Source organism: Fusarium vanettenii (genome assembly GCF_000151355.1).
Source record: "Fusarium vanettenii 77-13-4 chromosome 1 genomic scaffold NECHAsca_1_chr1_3_0, whole genome shotgun sequence".
In the NCBI taxonomy this organism is placed as follows: domain Eukaryota; kingdom Fungi; phylum Ascomycota; class Sordariomycetes; order Hypocreales; family Nectriaceae; genus Fusarium; species Fusarium vanettenii.
The window spans coordinates 1327732-1352224 of NW_003315881.1; the positions used below are offsets into that span (position 1 = coordinate 1327732).

A 24493-nucleotide genomic window follows, 5' to 3' on the forward strand; every position below is an offset into this window, starting at 1 on the left:
CCCGACGGGACAAACCGACATAATAAGATTACATTATCAACACCACCGTTACCTTGGCCTTGCTCAATCAACTAACATCGTCTTACTTCCAATCTCGCAAGATCGTATCCCCCTGCTTGATTTCCGCGGCTTCGAGTCCATATTCCCACAGAGCGTTCCGATTGGCGACATTTTTGGACTCTCTTCCGGTATCCAGCTCGTCTGTACCATTCAGATACAATAACTTGCCTGCCGGTACTTCAACCTCGAAGCAGAGGCGAACTGCGTCTCCAGCGCTCTTCCACAGTGGGCGGAATAGCCCATTGGGGTTGAACTTGACAGCAATGGGAGCCATGAGGGGAAGAAGCCATCTGACTCCAACAGTCGTCATCAGAAAACCGCCTCGTCGAGTGAGGTCAGAGCCCATGGCACCAGGATCCAACCCAACTACCGATACACGAGACAATTCTGGGTCTCTAGCGAGGCGGCTCGCCAATTCATGCCTGGAACTATTAGTTGATAATTCTGAAAAGCCTTTCAAGGTTCGACTTACATGAGCATCACAGCGCAGAGCTTGCTTGCTCCATATCTCCGATAACCCGTAAACCATCCACCACCACTGTCCGGCCTACTCCACTTGCCTTTGGCGAGCTCCTCGGCTCCAGGGAAAAGAGTGTCCCAGCCTTTATAAGGCTCACCATTGGTGTTGTTTCGTTCATCGTCGATGCTGAAGTCAGTGTCAGCGTGTCCCGACTTTATTTGCTTAAAGTAACTCACTCGTGCGACCAACTGCCGAGAATGAGGATCCGGCCCTTTTCTTTGTCCATGCTTTGGAGTAGGAGAAGAGCCAACAGCTGGTTCGCCAGATAGTTGACCTGCCAAGTGGTCTCGTATCCATCATCCGTCATGGTCTATAGTTGTTAGCACCTTCTCGTATCACGTATCAACATCCTTCTCACTTACAATCTTCTCGTGGTCTTGGTATGCAGCGTTGAGAATGAGGGCTCTGATAGGGGGGAACTCCCCAGCAGCCACACGCTGGTTGATCTCAGTGGCTGCCTTTCGGATGCTGGAGAGCGAGCCGAGATCCATGTCCACTATGTCATGTTGATGTGCTTTAGGTGCAGAACCGAGAACCTTTTTGAGGTGCGTCGCTGTGGCAGCCTTCCTGACAGTATACACGCCAGTGTAGTTGCTGGCCAAGTCAGGTTTCTTGAGGATGTCGGCAACAATAGCAGAACCAAGTCCACCATTGGCGCCAGTCAAGAGGATAGTTCCTTGAGAGGATGCCATTTTGAATGAGATGGAGATTGATTGAATAGAAGAGATGAATGGAATCGAGGTTTGTTTGGCCTTCATGACGAAGTGCTTGCACTTATACACCCTTCTGTTCGGACCTTGCTCCCATCGTGCATGCCCCGCTTTTGTTAGTGCCGGAACCAGAAATCCACCATATTTGCTCACAAATCCGGGTCCAGCACTAGCAGATCGGCTGATATAAGCCATTTACCAGGTCCGCAAAGTCCGTGTCAACTGAGAAGGCTGCAACCAGACTACGACTAACTAACTCTATTAATCTCCAATGAGGTCACCATAGAAGGGAACCCAATCAGAGGGCGTGAGCCGTGGCAGATGCAATGCCAAGGCTATGAGTGCTGGCACGAGACTGGTCAACGCAATATGCGAGTGGCAGATTGATGGTATTCATAGAAAACGGTCGTCACATTCACGGAACGCGCATGTCAAATGGCCGGAAGCAAGCTCAACTATATTATATAGCCTCCACTAATATGTACAAGGTGAATAAGTCTATGTGACAGCATGTAGGAAGAACCCCAAATATTCCAGCAGCTGCTTAGTAGAACAGCTCAACGGCATCAAAGATGAAGTTGGGGTTCAAGTAGGTGGTGCCAGAGCTCCCGGAGATAACCTCAATGGTGATGGTGTTGGCGCCCTTCTTAAGAGTGCCGGCAGGGATGACAGCATCGTACACCTCGCCGAGACCACGGTAGGCACCACGAGTAACACCTCGAGAGTCGACCTTGGTGGGCGCAGCGAAAGCCTTGGTGAAGCTGCTGTTGACGACAACCTGGGGGCGGCCGCTAGCAAAGGCCAGGGTGGTGCCGATACGGAGGGTAGCCTGGCCAGAGATGGCAGAGTCCAGGTTGAACTTGATGGTGACAGGGTTGTTGACAGTCTTGAACAGAGCCATGGGGAAGTCGCCGACGGAGCTGGATCCAACGGTGTAGGTCAGAGGGCCCCAGCTGGACATGCGCTTGTCGCTAGGGTGCATGCGGAGTTGCTTGTCAGCGTTGCGGAAACCAGTGGGCTGGCCATCCCAGTCACCGATGCGGAAGACGGAGGTGTGCTTGCCAGTGGTGATGTCCGAGTCGGCAGCGATAGAGGAGGAGGCGGTGGCACCGGCTGAGACGCTCACGCTCTTGGAAGCGACCTTGAGCTCACCCTGGTAGAGGACCATGGTGTAAGTGCCGGGAACCATGAAAGGAGAGGTGAAAGAGCCGCCAGAAGTGTAAGTCCAGTACTGGTAGTTGCTGTTGTACCAGTGGACGACGCCCTGGAATCCGGACTGGATGCCAGTAGCCTTGCCGCTAACCCTGCCGCGAGAAGCGTCGGTGTTGAAACCGGAGATGGACAGCTCGCTGAAGAAGCTAAAGTCAAAGTCCTTCTGCTTGGGGACACCAGAGCGGGAGAAGGAGAGGGCATACGGCCCATGGAAGCCCTGGCGGTAGGCCTCAGTCTGAGCGTGGTTCGAGTTCATGTAAAAGGTGAGAGCGCTGAAGCCGCCGTTGTTGTTGGTGTTGATGTCGCGGAAGAAGGGGCCGCCAGAGCTCTTCTCGTAAGAGCGCGAGGGGTGAGCAACCATGCAGGCGTGGACATCCTTGGCGCTGCTGCGGAAGCAGTAGACGCCGTTGTCGATGAAGCGCTCCGAAGAGTAGAACTTGGAGCGGGTCTGGCCGTTGACGAGGAAGACGTCAGAGCCCTCAACCTCGGAGCCGCCAGACGTGTTGGAGGCGTCGCCGAAGGGGTATTCGTCGGGCAGCTTGGAGTTGTCGAGGCGAGCAATGTAGCGGAGCTCACCAATCTTGGGCTCAGACTTGGTGTCGGTGGCCATGTAGACGTTGCTCTGGCCGTTCTGGACCACGTAGTAGTGGGTGAGGGCAAAGTCACCGTTGCTAGCAGTGCAAGTAACCTTGACATACTTGTCTAGCCATTGGTTAGCATTTGGTTCGGATACAAAATCTACTTGGACTCACTGCGGATAGTGGTGTACGAGACGGTGGCCGAGCCAAGGCCAGAGGCGATGTGAGAGGTCTGCGACTTGTACTGGTACTCGGTACCGCGGTACTTGATGGAGTTGATGGAGCAGTCCTTCTTGCTGACAGAGATGGAGAAGCCGTTGGAGTTGCCAGAGTCAACGACGACGTTGTTGCCAGAGTCGGTAGCGCCAAAGGCTGCCAGAGCCGGGGCGGCGCCGAGAAGGGCACCGAAATACTTCAAGTTTACCATTTTCGGGCGACGATATCCAGATCAAGCGCGACTGGTAAATGAGAGACTAACGATTCGGAGACGGAATAAGCGAGAGAAACGAATCAAGAAAATAAAACGAGAGAATGTAGAAGCGATTGAATGTGAGCACACAGAGAGAGAGTTCACGACGGATGGCACCAGGTCAGTATATACATAGTTTCTAGCCTCATCGCGTCCGCAGCACATGCCCCTCGATAGTGGTCCTGACAGCTCCTGAGATATATCGGCAGGTCTTCGCCGATTGGAGGAGAAACCAATCGAGTCGCGCGCTCGGAGGAAATGGTGAAACGGGAGGGCCGAGACTGCTACTCAACCATCCACGACTAAACAGGGGTCAACCCATCCCTCCATGTGCCGAATGTAGGGCCGTCCGAGATGGCACCATGCCATGGGCTATATAGCTGGCTGTGTATAGAGCACACGCATTAAGGGTAGGAGCCGAACCTCCGGCTTGGTTGACTTTCTAACGGATTGAGCCGTTGACGGACGGAGCTTGGGATGATTTCCCAATATGGCATCATGGTCGACGGGTATTGGTGGAGATGGGGGGCCGCGTCTGATGCAACCCTCTTAACGGGTGCTCATTTATATGAACTAATAAGCGCTACAGTAGCAAATGCGAGATGGAACTTAAGTTTGTTAACTTCTCTGTTACTGTAAACTAATGACCCTATTCCTGTAGCTCTTTTGAGCCAGCCATAGTCCCCAAAGTCCATATCTATCCCTTACCATCTAGACATCAGATGACGACCAAATCCAAAACGCCGCCCAGCCATTCCCCTGTAGACCCCTAAACGAAAAAGCCCACAGCCGCCCAGAGCCCAAGAACAGCCACCACCATTGTCTTACTGATAGAACTCTTGGGTCCCACGCTCTGGCCTCCACCGCTTGTGCTGCTGGACTGACTATCGTTGTCATCGTCGTCGTCTTGTTCGTCCCCATCGCGTTCAATTTGAAAGTTGTAGTCGTCTGTGTATCCTGCGGGTGTGCACTTGGTCCCTTCTGACATGGCCATCTGTACGGACCAGTGTCCGGATGCGCATCTCTGGAATGAGTTGGTCATGCAGTGCCATTGACCCTCGGTGCTGCAGCCTGAGCCGGCCTCCTCGGCGCGCCTGACCAGTGTATGGGCGACAAGGTCCTTGGGAGGTGCCTCTGGGATGGTGAGGTCTGTTGAAGATGTTGCCAGAGATGGGAGGACGAGACATGAAAGGAGAATGAAGAAGATGGCTATTGTGGCCGTTGGCCGAAGACGGGAAGTAAAGAATTGCATTTTGGATCCGGTGCTCCGGGGAAGATCGGCAAGATCGGAGGCGGAGCCGGCGAGATGTGGGGAAGACGGACCGAAGCGTCTTGTAGACTTGCAAGATTCAACCTTGACTCGTCAGGATAAAAGGATAGGTTCGCATTCAAACTTTTCCAGACAAATTCTCCCAAGGGGACCTGCATTTAAATCATGTCAGGTCCCCCTCCTCTCCCCCTTTTCTCACATACCGCCTCGCATCATTGTTGGCTTGAGTGAATTGCTGCCCAGCGCCCATTTCTGTGCCGAAGAAGCGGTGGGGTCGACTCCCCAGGACGTGGATCAGTCTCATTGGAGAAGCCAAGGGTGGGAATCGCAGCAACAATGGTGAGATGGCTTTTCAAAGACGAGGTTCGAGGCCCTTTGTCACACTGCGTGACTTATTGTGGGTTTCTTTTTTTGCTTGTTAGCGGTGATGCCCTTTGCATAGGGTTGGGGTTCCTGATGCTGGGTGGTCGTGTGAGGGCTCGTGAGGCTGCCAATCAGGTGTTGTTTTTGTAAAGAGTGGGAATTTATCCTTCTGAGACAGCTGAAGGTGAGTTCTGCATCACTGGAACCATTGGTTGTCGAATCAGGTACCATCCTTGGCTGCCGGGGTGCACGTGTAAACGACAACTTGGAACTTGACGGTGTAGACGGAAGACGTGGACTGGCCCCAGTGTTCATGACGTTGTAATAATTAAAGTGATAAGTCGGGAACTCTATCCCCCTTCAAGAAATGAATATGTACTTGTCCATGTCAAGACGTGAAGCTATACTTCAGTTCATCACATAGCCCTCCCTGCCCAACCATGCCTAGAAGGATGACCACCCTTGCCAATCGTCCACCACCATAATATTTCGGGTCGTTCCATTTCGGGTCGTTCCCTCAGACATTCTCTGGCGCAGTCGTGGGATGGGCCTCCTTGAGCTTGCTCTTCTTGGCCCGTTTCTTGTAGGTGACGTAGGCGGCCCCGGCGAGGGCGGCGACGAAGAGTCCGACCATCACACTCAAGACGATGGTAATTGCCTTGGAGGGGTCTTTGGGCTTTTCGGATTCTTTTGCGGTGTCGGTGGTGCTGTTGACCCCATAGGGCTGCTCAAAAGGTCCAAACACGACGTCCATGATGCGATACTCTAATCGACAGTTTCGGTGGTGCTGGGGGCGGTCAGTAGCTGCCAATCTGCACAGGGGAGAAAGACGAACTATGTGAAAGTTATGACATATGCTGTAAAGGTTGTAAGGGCTTTTGGTCCCGTCAATATCTGGTGGCTTGTGGTGATAACCTTGCAGTTGGATGAAGTGAGCGAAGAGGGTTGAGCCATCCATCCTGCCTTGCTTGCGGGATGCACCGTATTTATCTTGTGGGCGAAAATGACTGCAACATTTGGTCATATTGAAGCTTAGCATTGTTCTTTAGACCTGTCAGTTTCAATTTTACTGCTGTTTCGCCACGTTTTGGTAGCCTGCGTAGTCTCCTTCATTCGCGCTAACATCCTTTGTTCTTTCGTTTGTAGTCAGAATAATCCATTGATACATCATTTAAGCAACCAACCAGGCGATCGGCCATATCCGCAAAGGGTAATACGGGTTGCTTGATGATCCACTAACAAAGCTCACCATGGCTGCCTAAGTTGTATGCCAGTTATCTCTTTGTTCACCAGACACTCTGCCTTGGTACCAGAATGGAGGATAAGGGCTCACATGAGAATGCTTACAACTGAATTGCTTGATATCTCTAGCTTATTTGTATCTATTAATAAGAGTTTGCTCTTGACGATTTTCTATTTCATTTCAAGAGCCCTACTGCCGGCTTAATCGTGAGCCTGCTGGCAGTGGAGCTGTAGAGCTTTCCTCTTGGGTAGGGTTAACAACGCAGCGAAAGGACCATACACTATTTGCCAGGCCTAAGGTTGCCTTAAGTTGGAAACGTTGGCCAATAGACAGGCGGACGAGCCCTCCGGGCGGGTTAAAATTGCAGTGAAGGATAAGCACAAAAGGTCAGCCGGAGGTAAGCCCCGTCACTTTGAAGATGTGATATCAATTGAAATTAAGTACTCATTACATATGGACAATACGGCCCAGCGCTTGGTCCGTATGCGCCTGTCCATGGGTCTATAGTGGTATGAAAATAAAAATGGTACAAAGAAAACCATTAGGATGCTCTCATGCGGACGCTATGCCATGGATCCATGTGCAGTTTCCCATTCGCCTTGCATGCCGCTTACCTTGCCTTTATCCTGTCCATTAAACACATGCTGAAACGTGAATTCAATGACCCGTCAACTTTTTCGTAAATCATTGTAGTGAATCAAACTGAGAGGACGGTGCCGTTCCAGCCCGCCGGGTAGGTGGTGTGCCACGAGCCATCATCCTGCGATTGCGCAGGAGGTGTTGGTTCAGGGGCTACAACTTGGGCAACCGAGGTGGTGGTGATAGAAGTGACGAGCGTGGTGAGGTGAATCGGAGCCTGAAAAGGCACGGTGACCGTCGGTTGAGGCTGGGGCTGAGGCTCGACCTGACTTTCATGGCCACCCACGCTGGTCTCTGGGGAAGGGTTAACTTCAACCGGGATGCCGTTGGGGACTGTCGTCTCCTGGAGAATCGTGGTAGTGTCGCTTGTCGTCAGTGTGGCGAAGGTGGTGGGCACGGGCGCCGGGATGGTAATGGTGCTTGTGAACATTGGAGGGTTAGGGAAAGGAGGAGGCTGAACCCTGGTCTCGGCAGGAGGAGCAGAGTTTACGCAGCTGGATGTCGTAGATGTCGTCGAGATCGTTGATGTTGTTGAGTCTTGGGTTGACTCCTTGGGTTCAGCGGGCGGACCTGGCAGTTGGGGTTCTGGTTCGGTGGTTGGCTCTGGAGCGGGAGCTGAGCTCGAGGTTTCAGAGGTAGCTTCAGATGTCGACTGGGTCGTCTCCTTGGGGGTGGTCGTGGTTGCTGGCTCGCTGGTAGGCTCCGGTTCCTCAGACGGCTTGGGCTTGGGAGCACTCGGTTCTGGGATAAAGGGTTCAGAAACACTGTGCTCAGGAGCCACGGTCACCGTTCGGGTGATTGGTTGTGGCTGTGGTTGTTCATCGACGTTGATGATTGAGATGGTAGTAGGGACGGCCTTGGTGACAGCTTTTGTGACCGTCTTTCCGGGGGCTGTGGCCGTGACTGTACTCGCGTCGCCTGTTTTCGTGACAACATGTGTGACGGGCTTCTTCGTCTTGACCACGGTCTGGATGACTGTCACGATTCCATCGCCGTCTTCGTCATCGCCATTGCCACTGCCGCTGCCTTGGCTGCCACTCTCACTGTCGTCGCTTCCTGAATCGTCGTCGCCAGAATCATTGTCGCCGGGTTCCAGGGGCACAACTGAATATTTGGGCTCGTCGGCAGGCTCGCGAGCAACGATGACTGGTCGAGGAAGTGCAGTGATGGTGGTGTAAGAGGCGGAGAGAGCCAGTAGAAGGGGGAGATACCCGCGCATCTTGACGAGGCTTCTTCGCCAAGGTAACTTTGAGTAGTGATTGCAGAATGATGGGGATTGTCCTGTGGTGTTGATATTTATGTGTTGTTGTTGTGGGTGTTTGCAGGTACTGGCACTGGCGGCTGTGAACAGCCGTCAATGCTACTTTGGCAGTGATGTTTGTGATGCACTGCTAAACGGGGAACGGACGTGAAAATGTGAGGTAGGTAGAGGAGAGTGATGCAGATTCTTACTTGAAATGAGAGAAAACTTGAAGGAAAAGGCTACAAACCTGGGGTGCCCTGAATTTAGTTTTAATCATTGCAATTGAGATGGCTGGAGGTTGGTGAATACACGGAGGTTGGAGGAGCCACGGCAGAAGGTGACTGGCGCAATTGAGACAGGGACTGCCGGGGGCTCGAACGTTTGTGCTTCAGCGGTTCAAGTGAAGGGGACTCACCAGCCACCCGCAATAGTCGTCTGCGCGCTGTGATTGGCTGATGCATCACCCGATGGCTTGACCTGCGTCTTGGGTTCAGCTCTTGGCCGAAAAAGACTGGAGCGCCCTTGCATTGAATGTTTGTGATATTTACCAGGGCCTCAGCTGCGATTAAGTTGCATCAACCCCGATTCCATTCTCGTCTGCTAAGACTTGGAATCATAACAACTTTGCCTTGCAGTTTGCCGCCGGATTGCGATACCACCCCAGGTTGCGTAAGTTTAGTGGCGGTGCTAGCGTCCAGTGGCGTATCCCAAAGTGGCTGGTGTGCCTGACTGAATCCGGAGTCCGGGACCCAAAGTCACGTTGACAGTGACGAAGTGGCCCAGTCTGAGGGACGGGTCAAGAGAAGCGTGATGAATGTTCCGCACAGCCTCGACTGATTTCCCACGCTGACGAATATCGGTTTTGATGGGTACAGTACATACAGTAGCAGAGACTTTTACTTCACTTAGAACCCTGGCAGTGACCTGCATGCACCTCTATTGTCGACATGTCACTGGGCGACAATGCGCCCAAGAACTGTCCGCGTCAGACACTTGGCCCGCAGAGCCCAGAATGCTTAAACATAGAACACCCTGCCTCTACGCGCGTACTGTACTTGTGTCCGTACCTGCTTCTGTAATGGATGGACTGGCTAGGGCAAAAAAGATGCGAGATCCCGTGCAGCGAGCCAAATGATGACGTCCAACCGATGCTCGGATTCTCATTCTGGCTGTTGTTGGGTTGGGCTAGGTTGTTGCTCCGCCTCCGAGCAGCCCACATCGTGACGGCACCACCATCCATAACGCCCAAGCCCAAGGCTGAGCAGGTGCGGCGCGTCTGGGCATTTTTCAGGTACCTACCATACCCAAGAGTGATCGCCTACCTACTTAATAAGAGAAGCCTCGTGCCACACTCGACATTGACTTTTCCCTGTTCCTCTTACTTTTTATTCCTTTTGAACTGTCCAACTCCAAAAGCGCATTTACCCCTCCATCACTACCGACCTATTCCGTTACCCCTCAGTGCGGACTTTGACATCTTGCGACAACAGACAAAACACTCATTTCCAGCTTCATGTCTTATCACGGACAGGGTTACGGTCAACCTTATGGCCGTAAGTTTGCTTTATTCTCCAGCTCGTACAGTTGAGCTTTTGCGACACTTGTCTAACACATGTTTAGAGCAGCCGCAAGGCTACGGCCAGCAGTATCCCCCTCCTCCCCCCGGTCAATATCCCCCACCTCAGCAACCGTACGGCGGTGGATATCAGCAGCAACAGGGAGGATATCCTCAACAGGGTGGTCATCAGCAACCTCAAGGCCATTATCCCCCTCCCCAGCAGCCTCCATACGGAGGATATCAGCAACCGCCTCCTCCTCAGCCCTACGGCGCCCCTCCAGGCCAATACGGTGCTCCTCCTCCTCAGCACCACCAACAGCCATATGGTGGTCATTCGCCCGCTCCGCCCGCGCCTTATGGTGCCCCTCCACCTGGTGCACCCTACGGAGCGCCACCTCAGCAGTATGGCGCGCCGCCAACACAGCCAACCCCGCCATCGCCAGGCTACGGTCCTCCTCAGATCATTCAATGGGACGCCAATCCGGATGCCCAGGCTCTTCGCAAGGCCATGAAGGGCTTTGGCACGGATGAGAAGGCATTGATCTCCATCCTCTCTAACAAGGATCCTCTACAGATTGACACTCTCCGTGCAGCTTACGAGAGAGCCCATCGCCGCAACTTGGTTTCTGACATTCAAAGCGAGACGAGCTCGTGGTTTGAAAAGGCATTGGTTCAATTGGCTCGTGGTCCCCTTTTGTCCGATGTTCACAACCTCCACGAGGCAATGAGCGGACCTGGCACCAAGGAACTTGTTCTCAACGATATCCTGCTTGGACGATCAAATGCCGACCTTCAGGCCATCAAAAGCGCCTATCACCACACATTCCATGATAAGCTCGAGAATGTTGTAAAGGGCGATCTCAGCATGAAGACTGAGCGGCACTTCTTGCTTGTCTTGGCTGCCAACAGGGCTGAAGATTCTGCCCCCGTGGACCCTCGCCAGGTTGACGACGATGTCATGCAAATCTACAAGGCCACCGAGGGCAAGTTGGGCACAGACGAGATTCTGGTCTGCAGCATCATGAGCAAGAGGAACGACAACCAGATCCGCGCTATTGCGCATACCTACAAGCAAAAATTTAACAAGGATCTCGAAAAGGTTATCAAGAGTGTAAGTTTAACTTCTACCGCGCACTCAACTCCATTTCTAACATGCGCAGGAATTCTCTGGCCACATGGAGGATGCACTACTCTTCCAGCTGCGTAATGCCACCGACAAGTACATGCACGCAGCCAAGCTTCTCGAGGACTCAATGGCCGGCATGGGCACAAAGGACCATCTTCTCATTGCTCGTGTTATCCGCTTCCACTGGGACCGCAACACACTCGCCAACGTCAAGGGAGCCTACCAGCAACGATACGGCAGAAGCCTGGGAAGTCGGGTCAAGGGAGAGACCTCAGGAGACTACAGGAGGACCATGCTGGCGGCGCTTGGCGAGCCCTGGTAAACCATTCAATAAGAAAAGAAAAAGAGATGGAAACAATGGGACAGTTAGGATGCAAGATTGCAAGTGGGATTGGGCTTCGCAGCCTCATTACGGCCGTTTTCTATGATCTGGCGTTGGGGACCTATTTGGCACTGCGGCTCTCGTCTGGGACCTGCTTGGGGCAACGGCAGCATAACTTAAGATACCAGATATTAAAGTCATTTCGTTCCTCAAGTCGCATCCTTGTCTCGTATTAACTCTCTAGATATTAACAACTTTAACTAACAAAATTTATTGTCACACCCCAAGTGGGTAGGCCAGAGCTGACAAAGGCGACAAGCTTATAACCTGTCATTCTGTTAGAGCAGGATTGCTAAGTGGAGCCACTGCTGATTGTCCTACAGCCATTGAGTTAGCTTTTACTGCGAGCAGTAAGTCAAACAGACAAACTATTAACATTTGGTATTAATTGTTTATAAACTATTAGCGCACAGTTGATTGATATGTGTGAAAGAATAAGAGGACTAGTACCTTAATAAATGTTTTCACGTCTCAAAGAGAGGCAGAGGTCTATAAAAGGGAGAGGCACATGTGATGCCTTTATTACACACGTATGTTAGTATTTTTATTTCTAAACAGGCTATAAGAGCTAGGCCTGTGATTAGTCACACTATATAAGCTGTGGGGCAGTTAATAAAGATGCCCTATAATTCAGGCACTAACACGAGCTCGTGGTGCTACTTAGCTGCGTTATAGCGCATGAAAAACGCGCTAGCGAAGTTTTATAAGAAAAATGGCTCCCCGCTCCACTGAATAACGCGCCTTGCCTCTCTCCCGCTCATGATCCCACGCCTCGGCGCGCGCGCACAGACAGCCTAGACCCAGATCACCTTCTGACTTCTCAGCACAGCAGGTGCAGGGACGCGTTCTGGTGAAGACTTCCTCTTTGCAGAAGGGGCTGCTCAATTGAACATTGAACATCTGTAATCTAATCTCTCTTTTTTTCTTCTTTTTTTTTTTTTTTTTCTCTCTCTCTCTCCCCCATCCTTTTCATTCTCAAGCTTCGTTTGCCGCATGCGCGCTTCTCCCTTTTTCTAATCCATCCATTGATATCGATGGTCGCGGAATCATCCACCTCTATCGACACGCTCCTCGCATCCCTGCAGGATCCCGATACTTCTTCCGAGGGCGAAGCCAGGCGCGACGCCTTTGCACAGTTTGTATCGGAAACGTTTGCAAAGGGCAACATGATGGCACTGCCGGCTGGTGTGCCTGCGCACAATGGCGTGAATCGTACAAACGGAGCTGAACAGGTTGCATCTCCTCTGACTGCCCCCACGACGCTCTCTCATCCAACTTTGCCTAATGGTCACTCTACATCGAGTCGAGCTTCAAGTGCTTCAGCCAACTCTGCGCATGTCGCGTCGATGGAGAGGGACATTGCACCTGTTGCGTCGATGGAGAGGGCATCGCAGGCTGGCTCACCAGCCCAATCCTCCCCGCTCGCGCAACACAAGTCACCTCCAGTGCATAGAGCCGCCCTCAACCAAGGTTCTCATCAACCCTCTCAGGCGCCAAACGGTTTTCAGCACCAGCCATCCCAGGGACCTCCACAGCAGGTTCAAGTTCATGGGCACGCTTCACCACCAGCTCAGGCCATGACGATGAGCGCTGTGCAACAGACAAACGAATATCAGCAGTTGCTCCAGCTCATCACCAACTCACCCGCAACCGCCGTCCGTCAGGCTATTAGAGATAAATGGGACAAGGCCTTGATGGGTTCACAGTACCACATCGCTTTCCTCGTAAGTCTTACATTTCCTATCATTCACAGCCTCAACTATGTTATCATCTCGTCTTCGATCGCACTTATTCACCGTCGCCTACTTTATTTCATCCCCTCTCAAGTATCAGCTAACACGCCCGACAGTTGAATGCAACAATGCATCAAGCTAGCCCCGAAACCCTTTCTCGGGCTGTCCGAGGTTTCGGTCAGAAGCTGGTGCAAACTTCAAAGCGAGAGATAATGGAGCATCTCAGCCCGGAGGACTTTGATGAGCTCGTGGATCTGATACTACCTCGCGTTAGTAATCAGTTCCTCGACAAGGCACTTGCGAGACGCCTAGAGACGATACCAGCACGACACCTCGTGAATGCGTTGGCACGGGCTGAGCGACTGGGGTACGATGTGCAGGATATCGTCCAAGAGCAAAATGGCGAGCATGTCATTCCGTCACTGCATTCAATCTCGTTGCCTCCTAGTTCACAGCCAACTCAAACAATGGTTGTGAAGCAGTACCAGCCAACGCCACCTGTCCAACAACAACCGCCACGGGTAATGCAACAGACTCAACCAATGGTGCCTATGACTGTGCCCCAGGCCATCCCACATCCTCCAGGTGTGGTTTATTGCCAATGTGGCTGGCCTTGCACCTCGAAGGAAGCTCTCGACTATGTGAGTTGGAAACGTCAAGTCTCGCAAAGTCAATCTCGCTAACATTGAATAGCACCTGAAAAAACGAGCCTGCGACAAGGTCAAACCTGAGGATCAGGCTGGCAGAGACATCTGCCTACATTGTGGGTGTAGGTTTGGCAGCGGTGGTGGCCTGCTATACCACGAGAAGTCCAACGTCTGCGGGACATACAATGCCGAGACTGGAGAACAGATGCGGAACCTGATCGCTGCGTTCCGCCAGCAATCAGGCTCCGGGCAGCATACACCGGCTGCTCCAACTCCACCTCCTCAGGTGAGAAACGTTATGAGCCAGCCACCACCCCAATCAACTCCAAACGTTGCATCTCGCTGGACGGCCTCCCCACAACCCTCGCAACAGCTACCAAGCGGCACGCCAGGTCGTGATCCATATGCACATCTCACGGAACAGAAACGAATCGAGTTTGAGACCAAAATGAGAGAGGCTGAAGAACGATATGGAAAGATGATGAGGGATGCCATGGAGTTGCCGGAAGCCGAGAGAGGAATGCGTCTGGCAAGCCTCAAAAACAGCTACAATACCAAGATGAGCACGACACGCAAGAAGTATGGCATTCGGCTCCGCGAGAGGCGAACCAAAGAACAGATCGCGGCCGAGCAAGCTCGAATCATGGCCCCGTCAAGCAACAGCGCTACGCCAACTCGTGATAGCGAGTCTCGTCCGAACAAGAGACCGAGAACTGATGCTGAGGAACCAGCGGCTACAGGAGGACCCAACGGTCAACAGGACAGTCCCCGCAAGAGAATTCCTGTGTCAGAAATGGGTGGATTGTCGGGGTCACAGGCGACGGCTGAGCTCACTGATCCGACAACCCAGCTCAACCCAACGCAGCCTCGATATGTGCCTCCAAAGTCGTTGACTGGCACAGGCAGACCGCAGTCCAAGATGGGTGAGACACCGGATCCCGCCCGACAAGGGACCAGTGCATCCCTAGTGGGCACCCAAGCAGATCCCATGTCGATCGATGATGATTCGGAGAGCGATAGCGACAGCGACAGCGACAGTGATGACGACGATATCCCAGCTACCCTTCCCTAATGTTACGGAACAGCGAGCATGAGCATAGGAGCAATGGCGTTTGGGTTTGCATGCATTAGATACCCCGGAAGAGGCAAGAAGGGACGATAACGGGTACGTTCCAGTGCAACGGGGATGGAGTTTTGACATTCAACACATGTGATGATGGGACGGGGCATGGGAAACAGGAAACGGATCTGCGACCAGGGCCTGCGCGCGAGCTTGGCAGCGGCAGGTCGATAGAACCACGATGAAACTGAGGAGAGGAGGGTGGTTCGACATGGGCACGACAGGGAGCTGATCACACATGGGTGCCAGACTCGATCACATTGCTATCACACGGAAATCTGGCACCCGAATAAGAAAGATCTTGAGGTATTTGGTAGTACGTCCTGTGACGGCGTCCTAATTCACAGTTGATAATACATGGTTAATGAGACAAGTTGATGCCCAACGTGAGGTGCACAGTAAACGGAGTGGTCTGGCAGGGCACATAACCAGCAAAGAACCTCGGTTTCTATTGATGCGTAGAATTGATTGGTGACTGGGTGGTGTCGTCGTCAAAGTGAAGATGCAAGCACTTTACTCGAGACTATAAATGTTTCATGAACTGCAAGAGGTCGTGTCGCGCGGCTGCCAGGAAAAGAAAAGACGAAAAGTTTCGGGTTCTGGGCCGATGACGGCGTGAGCAAAGTTTTAGTTTCCAACGTCGAAACCGCCCGTATCCTGCTTTAGGAAACCGTGAGAGGCGACGGAGGTTTCAGCAGCAGCAAAGGGGGGAAGGCACCTACAGATGTGTGTGTGACTTCCCTCTAGGCGCCGACTACGGGTTCACGGGACGTTCCTCCCGTCCGGGGTTCCATGTGGAAGCCCGCACTTCTAGTGGAGATGCCCACTGCAATCTTGGACCGCCAAACCGCTGATCGGACAGGAACAGAGCCTTTGTGCGGCTGGTTTGAAACGCCAGATGATGGAGATGACCACTCACAAGAGTGGTGTTGCGGGTTTTTTTGTTTTTTTTTTACTTTGACTCTTTCCGTTGTTCCTTCTTTGGACTGCTTCCAACTATCGCGAAGTCTTCGTATCTGACGGTGCATTGTCATCTCGGCTACCTATTCGCCAGGCCTCAGGACTATGCCGCCAAGGTGTCCCGCAGGAACAGACGGCGGCGGCTTTCATCACTTGCAGCGCTCGCATATCTTCTGCATCCCCCAGCAGGAGATGATGCAAGGTCCCCCAGATAAGCTCAACGCTGGCTCACGCGAAGCGCACTGCAAGACAGCGACGATCCCTACGACTTGACTCGACACGAGAGCGCCCAGTATTCGCGGTCCACGCTTCCCTCTTGCGTCTCCAGCTCCGACTGGCTGCTCTGGCGCCGGCGCGGGTCCCTGAGCACGTTCGGTTCGCCTGGCAAAGTGTGACGGGCGCTGGGCTGGCTGCAAGGGTCTGGCTGCTCACTGGAGGGAATTTCTTGCGCCAGAAGGGCGTTTTGGATCCGGCGACTTGAAACGGGTGAGCAACGAACAGGGGGCCTGCTCGATCAATAGGCTTCACTGCTTCCTGTATCGCCACCAGCCACGGTCTCGCGCCTTGGAGCATGGCCCCAGCAACGCTAGAAGCCTCCGAGGCTAGAACACGGCCCATTCGATTCGCTTTGAAACCCGCCAGGGGCCATCTTGAACGTTCGTCATGTGGGTGAGCAGCGCCGTGACTGGCCCAGCGACCGCTGAGGAGGTAGACGAGCCAGGGGGTTCAAGCGAGCTTGTAAGAGGACTCTGGCGGTTTTGTCGAAAGCGTTGACCCCGGATTGTTGATAATGTTACCTTGAGCCACTCCTGGTGACGGCTCTTTCGTTTCGTCTTTTTTCTTCCCTCTCTCTCCATTTGTTTTCTTCACTCTTTATTTCAAAGCTGGCTGTGCCAGGTGCATTTTTTCTTAAACTACTGCTAAAGCCTCGTTTCTCCTTTTCCCTTCGTTTTTTTCTCTGCCAGTTCAGACTTGCTCTCTCGCTTCTTGTCTCTTCGTCCAAGCTGGGTCTTGTCCTTCGCTCTCAACTCGACGATAACCTCCTTTCTCAGCTCTGTTGACAGTCGCCTTTACCACTACTACAACCAACCATGGGTCCCATCTTTAGCCCTACCGGCTTTGGCCGCTTCCTCGACAGTCACAGCCGGCGTACTTCAAGTAGCACCTCTCACAAGCCGGCGCCATCTCCGTCATTGTCACAACCTTCTACCGAGCCAATGGCAACCGTACTCGTTGGTCCCAAGCAGCAGCGCTTCAAGGTCAACAAGCAGCTCCTCTGCGCAACCTCGCCCTTCTTTGCCGAGCGCTTCGACGACCCCTCCACCTCCTCAAAGTCCATCTCCCTATGGCTGCCCCGTGAGTCGGCCTCCATGTTTGGCCTCTTTGTCGACTGGGTCCACCTCGGTCTCGGTTTCCGTCAGCACCTCGATGAGGCCGTTTCCAACGCTTATGATGCTGGAGATGAGGCCATTCGCAACATCCACTGGTCCATGATTCGCCTGCACCTCTTTGCTTCCCGTCTTGGTCTCTACCGCCTTCAGGATCTCACTATGGACGCCATCCAGGACCTCTACCTGCGCTGCGACTGGGATGTCCCTCCTGGACTTGTCACATTCCTCTACACAGAATGTGAGGACCTCGCCGCTATCCGACTTCGACGCTGGGCTGTCGCCATGGTTGCCTTCTCCTTCACTGGTGGACCTCGCCTTACCTTTCACCCTCAAGACTCTACTGCCTCGGAACCTGCTCGCTTCAGTGACCTGCTGGAGGAGCTCCCGGAATTCGCCGCCGACTACGACATGCACATGAACAAGATGCGCCTCTCAGGACTCGACATCCGCTTCAAGAACCCGCAGCTGCGTATCCCGGCCAACCGTCTCCGTAACGAAGAACGCGCCTTTGGTTTCCGGCAGTGCTCCTTCCACTCACACCGCGCAAGCGTCGGCGAGCGCCGGTGTCCTCACGATGCCGGATCGTCAAAGCACCGCCGCGTGCACCCGCCGGGAGCCGCCGTGCCAGAGCAGAAGGGCTCTGAGTCGACCGGTCTCACGGCTCCGACACGGAGGTACCACGACGTCGTTCCCAAGCCCCTATTCTCTGGCCCCGCGGATGAGGAACCGGGAGAAGACGACGATGAGATAGCCAAGGCCATCAAGCACGTGAGGTCCATCTCAAGTACTCTCAAGACATGAGGAACGTTTTAAACTCTAGAGTTTTCCCCCTCTCACACGCGTCGGCGGTTGAACCTTGGGGGGTCTCCTTTATCACCGTCATACCCCCGTCACCGCCAAAAGACGGGCCGAGCTACCAGCAACCAGGCACGAAACTCTGCTACACGAGGCGAAACACACGTTTTTCCCCCTCCAAGAAGAACCTTTCCGGGGTTAAAACGTGCTACTGTACCAACGCCCATGTAACTGAACCTGGTGGCTCGAGTCCCATCCTCACATCGCTCCCCCCCTATGTCCGTGACATGGAGGGAGCCTTGACGTCTGTCGACGATGCTGGTCATTCCAACCGGCCTTTTTCTTTTTGTTAGACGATAATTCCCAAATATTATATACTACCCCCGGCGGGAGCTCACTGGACGAGTAAAGCAAGACTTGACTATGATGTAGATTAATATTCTTTGTAACTAGTAATTAATACCAATGCACATACGAGAAGAGACAGCAGCAGGTGACTAGAACGCCTTGACATGTCTATTAACAAGAGTTCTCAAGGCGTTAGGCGTGACAGCTTGGTTGTGTTGGAAACTGTATTTCTCTTGCTGGGTTGCCAGGATTGGCTCTCTGGGTATGCAGTGAGGTTCAATGACTTTCAACAAGAGTCCTCACTTGATTGTCAAGTCACTGAGGCATACACTCAATCACATCACAAAGGCCAAGATTTTTTTACGTCATTTTAGTCATTCCTCATTCTATGGACATTAAGCTCCTTCATGCCTCTCGTCTAGGCTATTCCCTTTCGCTATCGCGTCCAGACGAGGGGGTAGATACATCATGTCCTTATGGCGTCATCTCCCCTTGGCGAAGATGCCCGTCCATACTTTCCCCCCCGTTCCAAGAAAAAAAAATCAACACGGCAAAAGGGGCGGCTCTGTTTGGCCGGCCAGCTGTTCGTTCCATCATATCATCATGAAGCTTGCAAGATCATTCCAGTCCAGGTTCTGGAAGCATGAGAAGAGAAGAAGAAGTGGTAAAAAAGAAAGAATTCCCGCTGAAAGCAAGTGAGAAGGGTGTGGTCTTGTGGGGGGGCAAGTATGGTTGGCCATTGTGCGAGGACATGTTCCAAACACAGAAAATGTGTTACATGATGCCGACATATAAAAGGAAATGGTTGAGAAGTGGTCGAAGAGGGTGAGATGAAAAAAGAGGGGCAAGAAATGAAGCTGTCGTCGAAAAACTGCTGCCGTCTAGATAATGCATCATGCGAAGTGGTATGCGTCGTGTGGCACCAACAGGTCATGTTCAGTCGATATGTCGGCGTCCATGGACTCGTAAAACTCGTCAGACAACATGAATGTTCTGGGCAAATGTACAAAGGAAACATGAAAAACATAAAAACACGTGGTATCGTGATTAGAGAGGTGACTCGGATCGGCGGCGGGGCCGGTCTCGACGGCGGAAGTCCTTAAGTCGTTCGTCGATGTAGGCAAGTCGGCTTGCGAGGGAAGATCGGGTAGAAGCAGGTGTGTTCTCGCTCACGTTCAACTGCTGGACCGTGGCAAAGGGACGGCGAGCAGCATCAGTGTCGACGCCATTGCCGTGTGAGAGGCGGTTGGGGTATGAAAAGCTAGAGCCGCTCAAAGAGAAAGGCGAGCCAAGTCGTCGGGGAACCTCGGTGACGGGAGGAGCCAACATGTTATGATCGCCAGCTGCCGGCTGAGAGGCTTCGAAGAGCTGTTGCAGATTCTTGCATGGAGCGATCGTCTTCTCAATCTCGTCAAGAGCCATTTGATGCTCTTCCTGCTCCCGGCGAAGAAGTGCGTCGGTGTCTGATGTGATATCGATAATGGAGGCAGGGTCCACCCAGAGATCCGAACCCAGGCTAGGTCGCTTGGTCCTTCTAGGCTCGTGCATGGCTTGCTTGGTCCGACGCTTCTGAGTGGATCGGCTGCGCGTGAGTCGGACGGGAGACATCAAAACACGGCGCGGGCCGCCCGTGTGGGTTTGTCGCTGCTGCTTTGCATCCACGACAAAGCTTGAAGGCAGGGAGCTCGACGAGCTCGAGCTAGGGCCATAGCTATGCATAGGGAAGGGAGAAGCGAGCCGGGTTCGTTCCGACTCGAGCGGCTCAAATCCAGTAACAGGCGCCAAGGCTTCGACATTTGGTGGCGGAGATGGGAGCTCATCATCAGGTTGAGAATTAGTGAGCTGGGCCAGAGGACCTTGCAGCTGCATAGATTCAGAGGTGCTGACTGCCAACGACATAGCCATATCTTGACCTGAGAAAACCGAAGGCGAACGGGCGAGTCCAGCACGGCGATTCCAGAATCGGGCGGCCGAGTTTCCATATGGGGTTGGGCTGGGAACAAGATGTTGGCCACGCGCGTTGGTCCGGACGCTCATCTTACAGAGCTCGCGGAGTTGAGCACGGGTAGCGGCGCAAGTATGAGGCCACTGCACATATGGGCCAGAGGGTCCCTGGGCGGTAGGGGTAGCGCTACCGCTGTTCTGGTCGGCGGCACTAGCTTGGGCTTTGGATCCTCTCCAGCTTCTCTTGGCCTCTCGAGCAACTCGCAAGCAGACTCCGTGAGGGGGGATGCCACTCTTGCCGACGCGGAAAGGTGTAACTTTGGGATCCTGCAAGTACATCGTATATGTGGACCACAGGTGGTGAATCATGGGCCTTGTCCACGGCGCCCTTCGCAGTGTATCTCTAGGAACTGACTTTTGGGGCGCCTTGATCGTCTTGTCGTTATCCTCGATGGATGACAGTTCGGCAAAGTTATCAGCCTTCTCGGTGTCCGGACTCACACATTGGCTCAGTTCCTCTGAGCTGATGGAGAAGTAGCTGAGCAGGGATGTGCTAGTGTGAGTAGAATGGGCAGTAGAGGGCCGGCTTGATTCGTAGTCTGGGCTAGACTCGAGGCTACTGAGAGTCGAGTCGATGGACCAGTTCGGATACTGTTTCGGGGAGAGCTCAGGCAAGGCGCCAGGGGCAGGAGTCTTGGGAGGTGAGAACATGCGGTCCGAGCCGCCGTGCGGTGTCAGAGGCATGTCCTCCATGTCGCTCAGTTGTGAAATAGGATACATAGTGTCTTCCATCTCCTCGTCCATAACGCGGGGCTCCTCAATACTGGGAATGGGGATATCGGCTGCGGCAACTGACGCAAGGAATTGTTGAGTAGGTGCATTGAGATTAGACGCATTCCTCCTCTTGACTCGGAATCGCGGTCGCGGAGGCGACGGGGGTTGTACTTGGCCTGCGGCAGTAGGCTCAGGCGTCCTAGGGATTTCGTCGCGACGTGCGCTCCGCGACCAAGGGGCCGCGAAAGGTTGGAAGGGAGGCATGGTGGAGCGGGAGTAACGCGAACTGCGCAGCGGTGTCGCGTGAAGCCCGGGGAGCTGGTATATAAGTAGCCAAGGGAGGCAGCGTCAGGCGGGCCGGTTCGAGCGCGGAACAAGACGATGCAAATGTTTCGGTATGCGACAATGTTGTCTTGGATCCAACACACGGGCCGCAGAGTTGACGGTTGGCAATTAGCGTTATCAGCAGTCTCGAAGGTCAAGGTTCAGACGTTGGCGACGTTGCGAAAGGGTATTAAGCCTGCGGTTCGTGGTATAGTTTTCGTGGGTATATTGATTCTGGTCCCCGGAGACGCGAAGGTGGGAAACACGCAAGGAAATAGGTTAAGGATTTAGTCGACCCGATGTTATGACATGTGCGATAGGTAGGTAGGCAAGGAAAAGGGGGGTGTCTTGGTCGTCAGTCGTGATCGTGATGGTCGTCTGTGGCCGTGGTCGCCGGCGTCCAAGTTGTTGTCACCGCCGCGGATCTTAGTAGGAACTCGCAGGCGCAAGTGAGCGAGGGCGACTGAGGGCTCTCAGCCAGGCGTCACCGTCGCGGTTTCAGGTCCCAAGCTGGACAGACGGTAAACAAGCTGAGCTCAAGCAACCGAAGGACGGCGCAAGAAGCACAGAGGAGCACGGGGGACACGTTGAGCGCGCAAACGAAGGACTGGAATGGAGAAGATGTGAAGATGAGAAGGGAAGGGAAAGGCGGCAGAAGGAAGAGAGTGTGGGTGTGGCGGGCGGATGGTGTGTGATATGTACCAAGTGAGCGCGCTGAGTGGAAGGTGCAGACTGCAGTCGGCAGGTAGGTCTGCTGTGTGCTGTGTGGGTGGGGAGAGAAAGAGGGAAGGAAGTACAAGTACAGGTACACTTGACGACCTGAGGTGCCCTACAACTGGGCAGCCAGCCAGCACACCACAGCCAGACAAGAGAGAGACCACGGCCAGAAACAGCAGTCGGGGGGATCCAACTGGACAAGGCCCCGTCGATGTGGGCCAGCAGCGAGAAGCGGGTGGCGCGAACGATGCTGTCGAGGTACCTGGCAGGCGGGCTGGCTGGGCTGGCTGGGCTGGGCTGGATGGTGGATGCCGGCCCAGACGGGACTGATCAAGGTTGCTTGCTTGCTGCTTGTGCTGTGCTGTGCTGTGCTGTGGTCTACTGCTGGTGCTTCTGCTTTGCTTTCTTGCCTGGGGCCACACCCTGGGACCGGCAGCAGGGAACAGGGTTTCTGTAACCCCGTGGTGGTCGTGTCCCCTGCTGGAGCAAGCTTCTCGAGGTCCACTCACTGCGCAGAGTCTGAGAGTCGACGAGTTAGTTGGGTTGCGGCCGAGCTAGTGCAGAAGGGGCCCTTGACCAAGCCCACTCTGGCAGCACCCGTCACAGGAAGAGGGCTCAAGCAGCGGTCAGTGGACGACGAGGGCACGTTGCGCGAGTTCGAGCAAGGGCCCTTGGATAGTCTGGTTAGTCTGTCGAGTTGATAGGGTGCGGCTGGGGACCGAGAGGTTGATCAAGACCAGGTGATAGAATGGAGATGAGACGGTCGACCGAGACCCTGCGTTGATAGTCAAAAGATGGCGAGGCGAGAGTAGTCAGGGACGGCAGATGGATACTGCAAGTAACTAATATCTCGACGTCGACAATAGGAGAAGGAATGGAGGCTTCGGTTGTGATTCAGGTCAAGGGTGGCTGCGTTTGATGGCCGACTCCTGAGCCTTTCCCACGGTTCAGAGGCGGTCAACCACAGGCCGCCGCCGTTGGTATGGTATTCACTTGGACTTGATCGGGACCTCGCATGTAGGTACGCAGCAGATGCGGCGTATGGTCAACGCGGGTGCGGGCGTGTGTGTGCGTGTCTATCTACCTATCTATTGTATTCCCTCCTTGAGGACGGCTGAATACTACCGCACTCGTACATATAATAGCAAACACCAACAGACTTTCCGATGGTTTGGTGCGTATTCAAGTTTTCGACGGACTTCGGGTCCAGTAGAATGGGAAACGCGATCTCAACCAGTAGCTTAACTTCCGTTTGTTTGTTATGATCGAGGCTGAGACATCCATCCGCAGCACCAGCTCTCGAGTCTCGCTCTTCCTGGGACCTCGGGTAATACCACGCCTTGGTGCAAACCCACCATGCAGACGGGCCAACTTGACAATTGTCTATCGTTTGGCCCGGAGCGAACGTCAGCTTCGTAACTAAAAACAAAGTGTCGGCAGCTAGTATGGATGACGACGATGGGCCGTCTCGTCCTGCTTGCTCGTCCTGCCCGTCCAGAGGCTGAGCGTAGACACACGTTTCGTCCCCTGCCGGAAGCCCTGGAGGCGTAACAGAAGCCAATGCACGTCGGCGGCAAGAAGAGACAAGCGACTCACACACATAACTTATCGGATTGAGGGGGCATTTTTCGCACTACCGACGCAACAGAACGGGTCAAGATGACGATGGCACCAACGTCAACATCTGGGAAGCCATCGTCTCAAACATCTATCAACAAACGCCCTACTGCCCAATTCGCATAAATTCAAACTTTGCACGCACTCTGCTAACCTAGAGCACCGTCTCAAGAGACGAACAAAACAACTGAAGGTTCTGATGCTTCCGGAAGCGCGTCTGCGCGAAATCGAAATCAACATGGAGCACGCGTCGCCACCAGCCACTCACAGCCGACGAATCGTCGTCACATAAACTTGGGCAAAGCCAACCCCAACTCTCCAGACTGACCAATCTCAACGAACCCCTCTCTCGGTGCGGAGGAGTCCCCATGTCGATATCCCCTCGGTCCTCGGTGGGCACTGCAGCACAACCCGGGCTCTGATGTACGTGCAGCACCACACACGCTTGCTCAAGCCTCTCTCTCTCCAGACGTGGGCATTCCATCCCAGAGCAATGGGTGTGATGAAAGAGGCTGGCTGGTTGTGTGACAGACAAAAGCTCGGGCCCTGGGTCAAGGGGGGCAGCTGGCAGCTCTAGCTTCACGCGACGAGGGGCAAGTCAAGAGCCGGCAAACGAAACAGAAACGGCAGAGAAGCGTCCAGGCCTGCTGACTGCGCGCTGGTTTCTACCAACCAGACCTCGAGCTGGCCAACAAGTCAGAGGAGGTTGGCCAAGGCTCATATCGCTTCACGGACTATATCTTGATCCGT

The 24493-nt window shown here is 53.7% G+C and overlaps 7 protein-coding genes across 7 annotated transcripts; 3 read left to right on the top strand and 4 right to left on the bottom strand.

Annotated features, from left to right (window-relative positions):
• Window positions 1-82: 82 nt before the first annotated feature.
• Window positions 83-1272, bottom strand: NECHADRAFT_74766 (uncharacterized protein; the record flags this gene model as incomplete). Its single annotated transcript, XM_003054196.1, has 4 exons — window positions 83-482; window positions 533-706; window positions 757-890; window positions 943-1272. The coding sequence occupies 4 exons, from the start codon at window positions 1270-1272 to the stop codon at window positions 83-85; spliced, it is 1038 nt and encodes a 345-aa protein (XP_003054242.1).
• Window positions 1273-1834: 562 nt separating this feature from the next.
• NECHADRAFT_31607 (polysaccharide lyase family 4) lies at window positions 1835-3507 on the bottom strand (the record flags this gene model as incomplete). Its single annotated transcript, XM_003054197.1, has 2 exons — window positions 1835-3204; window positions 3255-3507. 2 exons carry the CDS (start codon window positions 3505-3507, stop codon window positions 1835-1837), a joined length of 1623 nt encoding a protein of 540 aa, XP_003054243.1.
• A 3615-nt stretch (window positions 3508-7122) lies between these two features.
• On the bottom strand, window positions 7123-8283 carry NECHADRAFT_74768 (uncharacterized protein; the record flags this gene model as incomplete). The annotated part of the gene is made up of 1 exon (XM_003054198.1): window positions 7123-8283. One exon carries the CDS (start codon window positions 8281-8283, stop codon window positions 7123-7125), a length of 1161 nt encoding a protein of 386 aa, XP_003054244.1.
• A 1571-nt stretch (window positions 8284-9854) lies between these two features.
• Window positions 9855-11313, top strand: NECHADRAFT_90059 (uncharacterized protein; the record flags this gene model as incomplete). Its single annotated transcript, XM_003053483.1, has 3 exons — window positions 9855-9860; window positions 9933-10976; window positions 11026-11313. 3 exons carry the CDS (start codon window positions 9855-9857, stop codon window positions 11311-11313), a joined length of 1338 nt encoding a protein of 445 aa, XP_003053529.1.
• A 1094-nt stretch (window positions 11314-12407) lies between these two features.
• On the top strand, window positions 12408-15236 carry NECHADRAFT_98785 (uncharacterized protein; the record flags this gene model as incomplete). Its single annotated transcript, XM_003053484.1, has 3 exons — window positions 12408-13097; window positions 13223-13747; window positions 13800-15236. 3 exons carry the CDS (start codon window positions 12408-12410, stop codon window positions 14823-14825), a joined length of 2241 nt encoding a protein of 746 aa, XP_003053530.1. The 3' UTR covers window positions 14826-15236.
• Window positions 15237-16899: 1663 nt separating this feature from the next.
• On the top strand, window positions 16900-18199 carry NECHADRAFT_98786 (uncharacterized protein). Its single transcript, XM_003053485.1, has one exon. It carries the CDS (start codon window positions 16925-16927, stop codon window positions 18023-18025), a length of 1101 nt encoding a protein of 366 aa, XP_003053531.1. The 5' UTR covers window positions 16900-16924; the 3' UTR covers window positions 18026-18199.
• Window positions 18200-19271: 1072 nt separating this feature from the next.
• Window positions 19272-21349, bottom strand: NECHADRAFT_98787 (uncharacterized protein; the record flags this gene model as incomplete). The annotated part of the gene is made up of 1 exon (XM_003054199.1): window positions 19272-21349. The coding sequence occupies one exon, from the start codon at window positions 21347-21349 to the stop codon at window positions 19415-19417; it is 1935 nt and encodes a 644-aa protein (XP_003054245.1). The 3' UTR covers window positions 19272-19414.
• Window positions 21350-24493: the final 3144 nt, after the last annotated feature.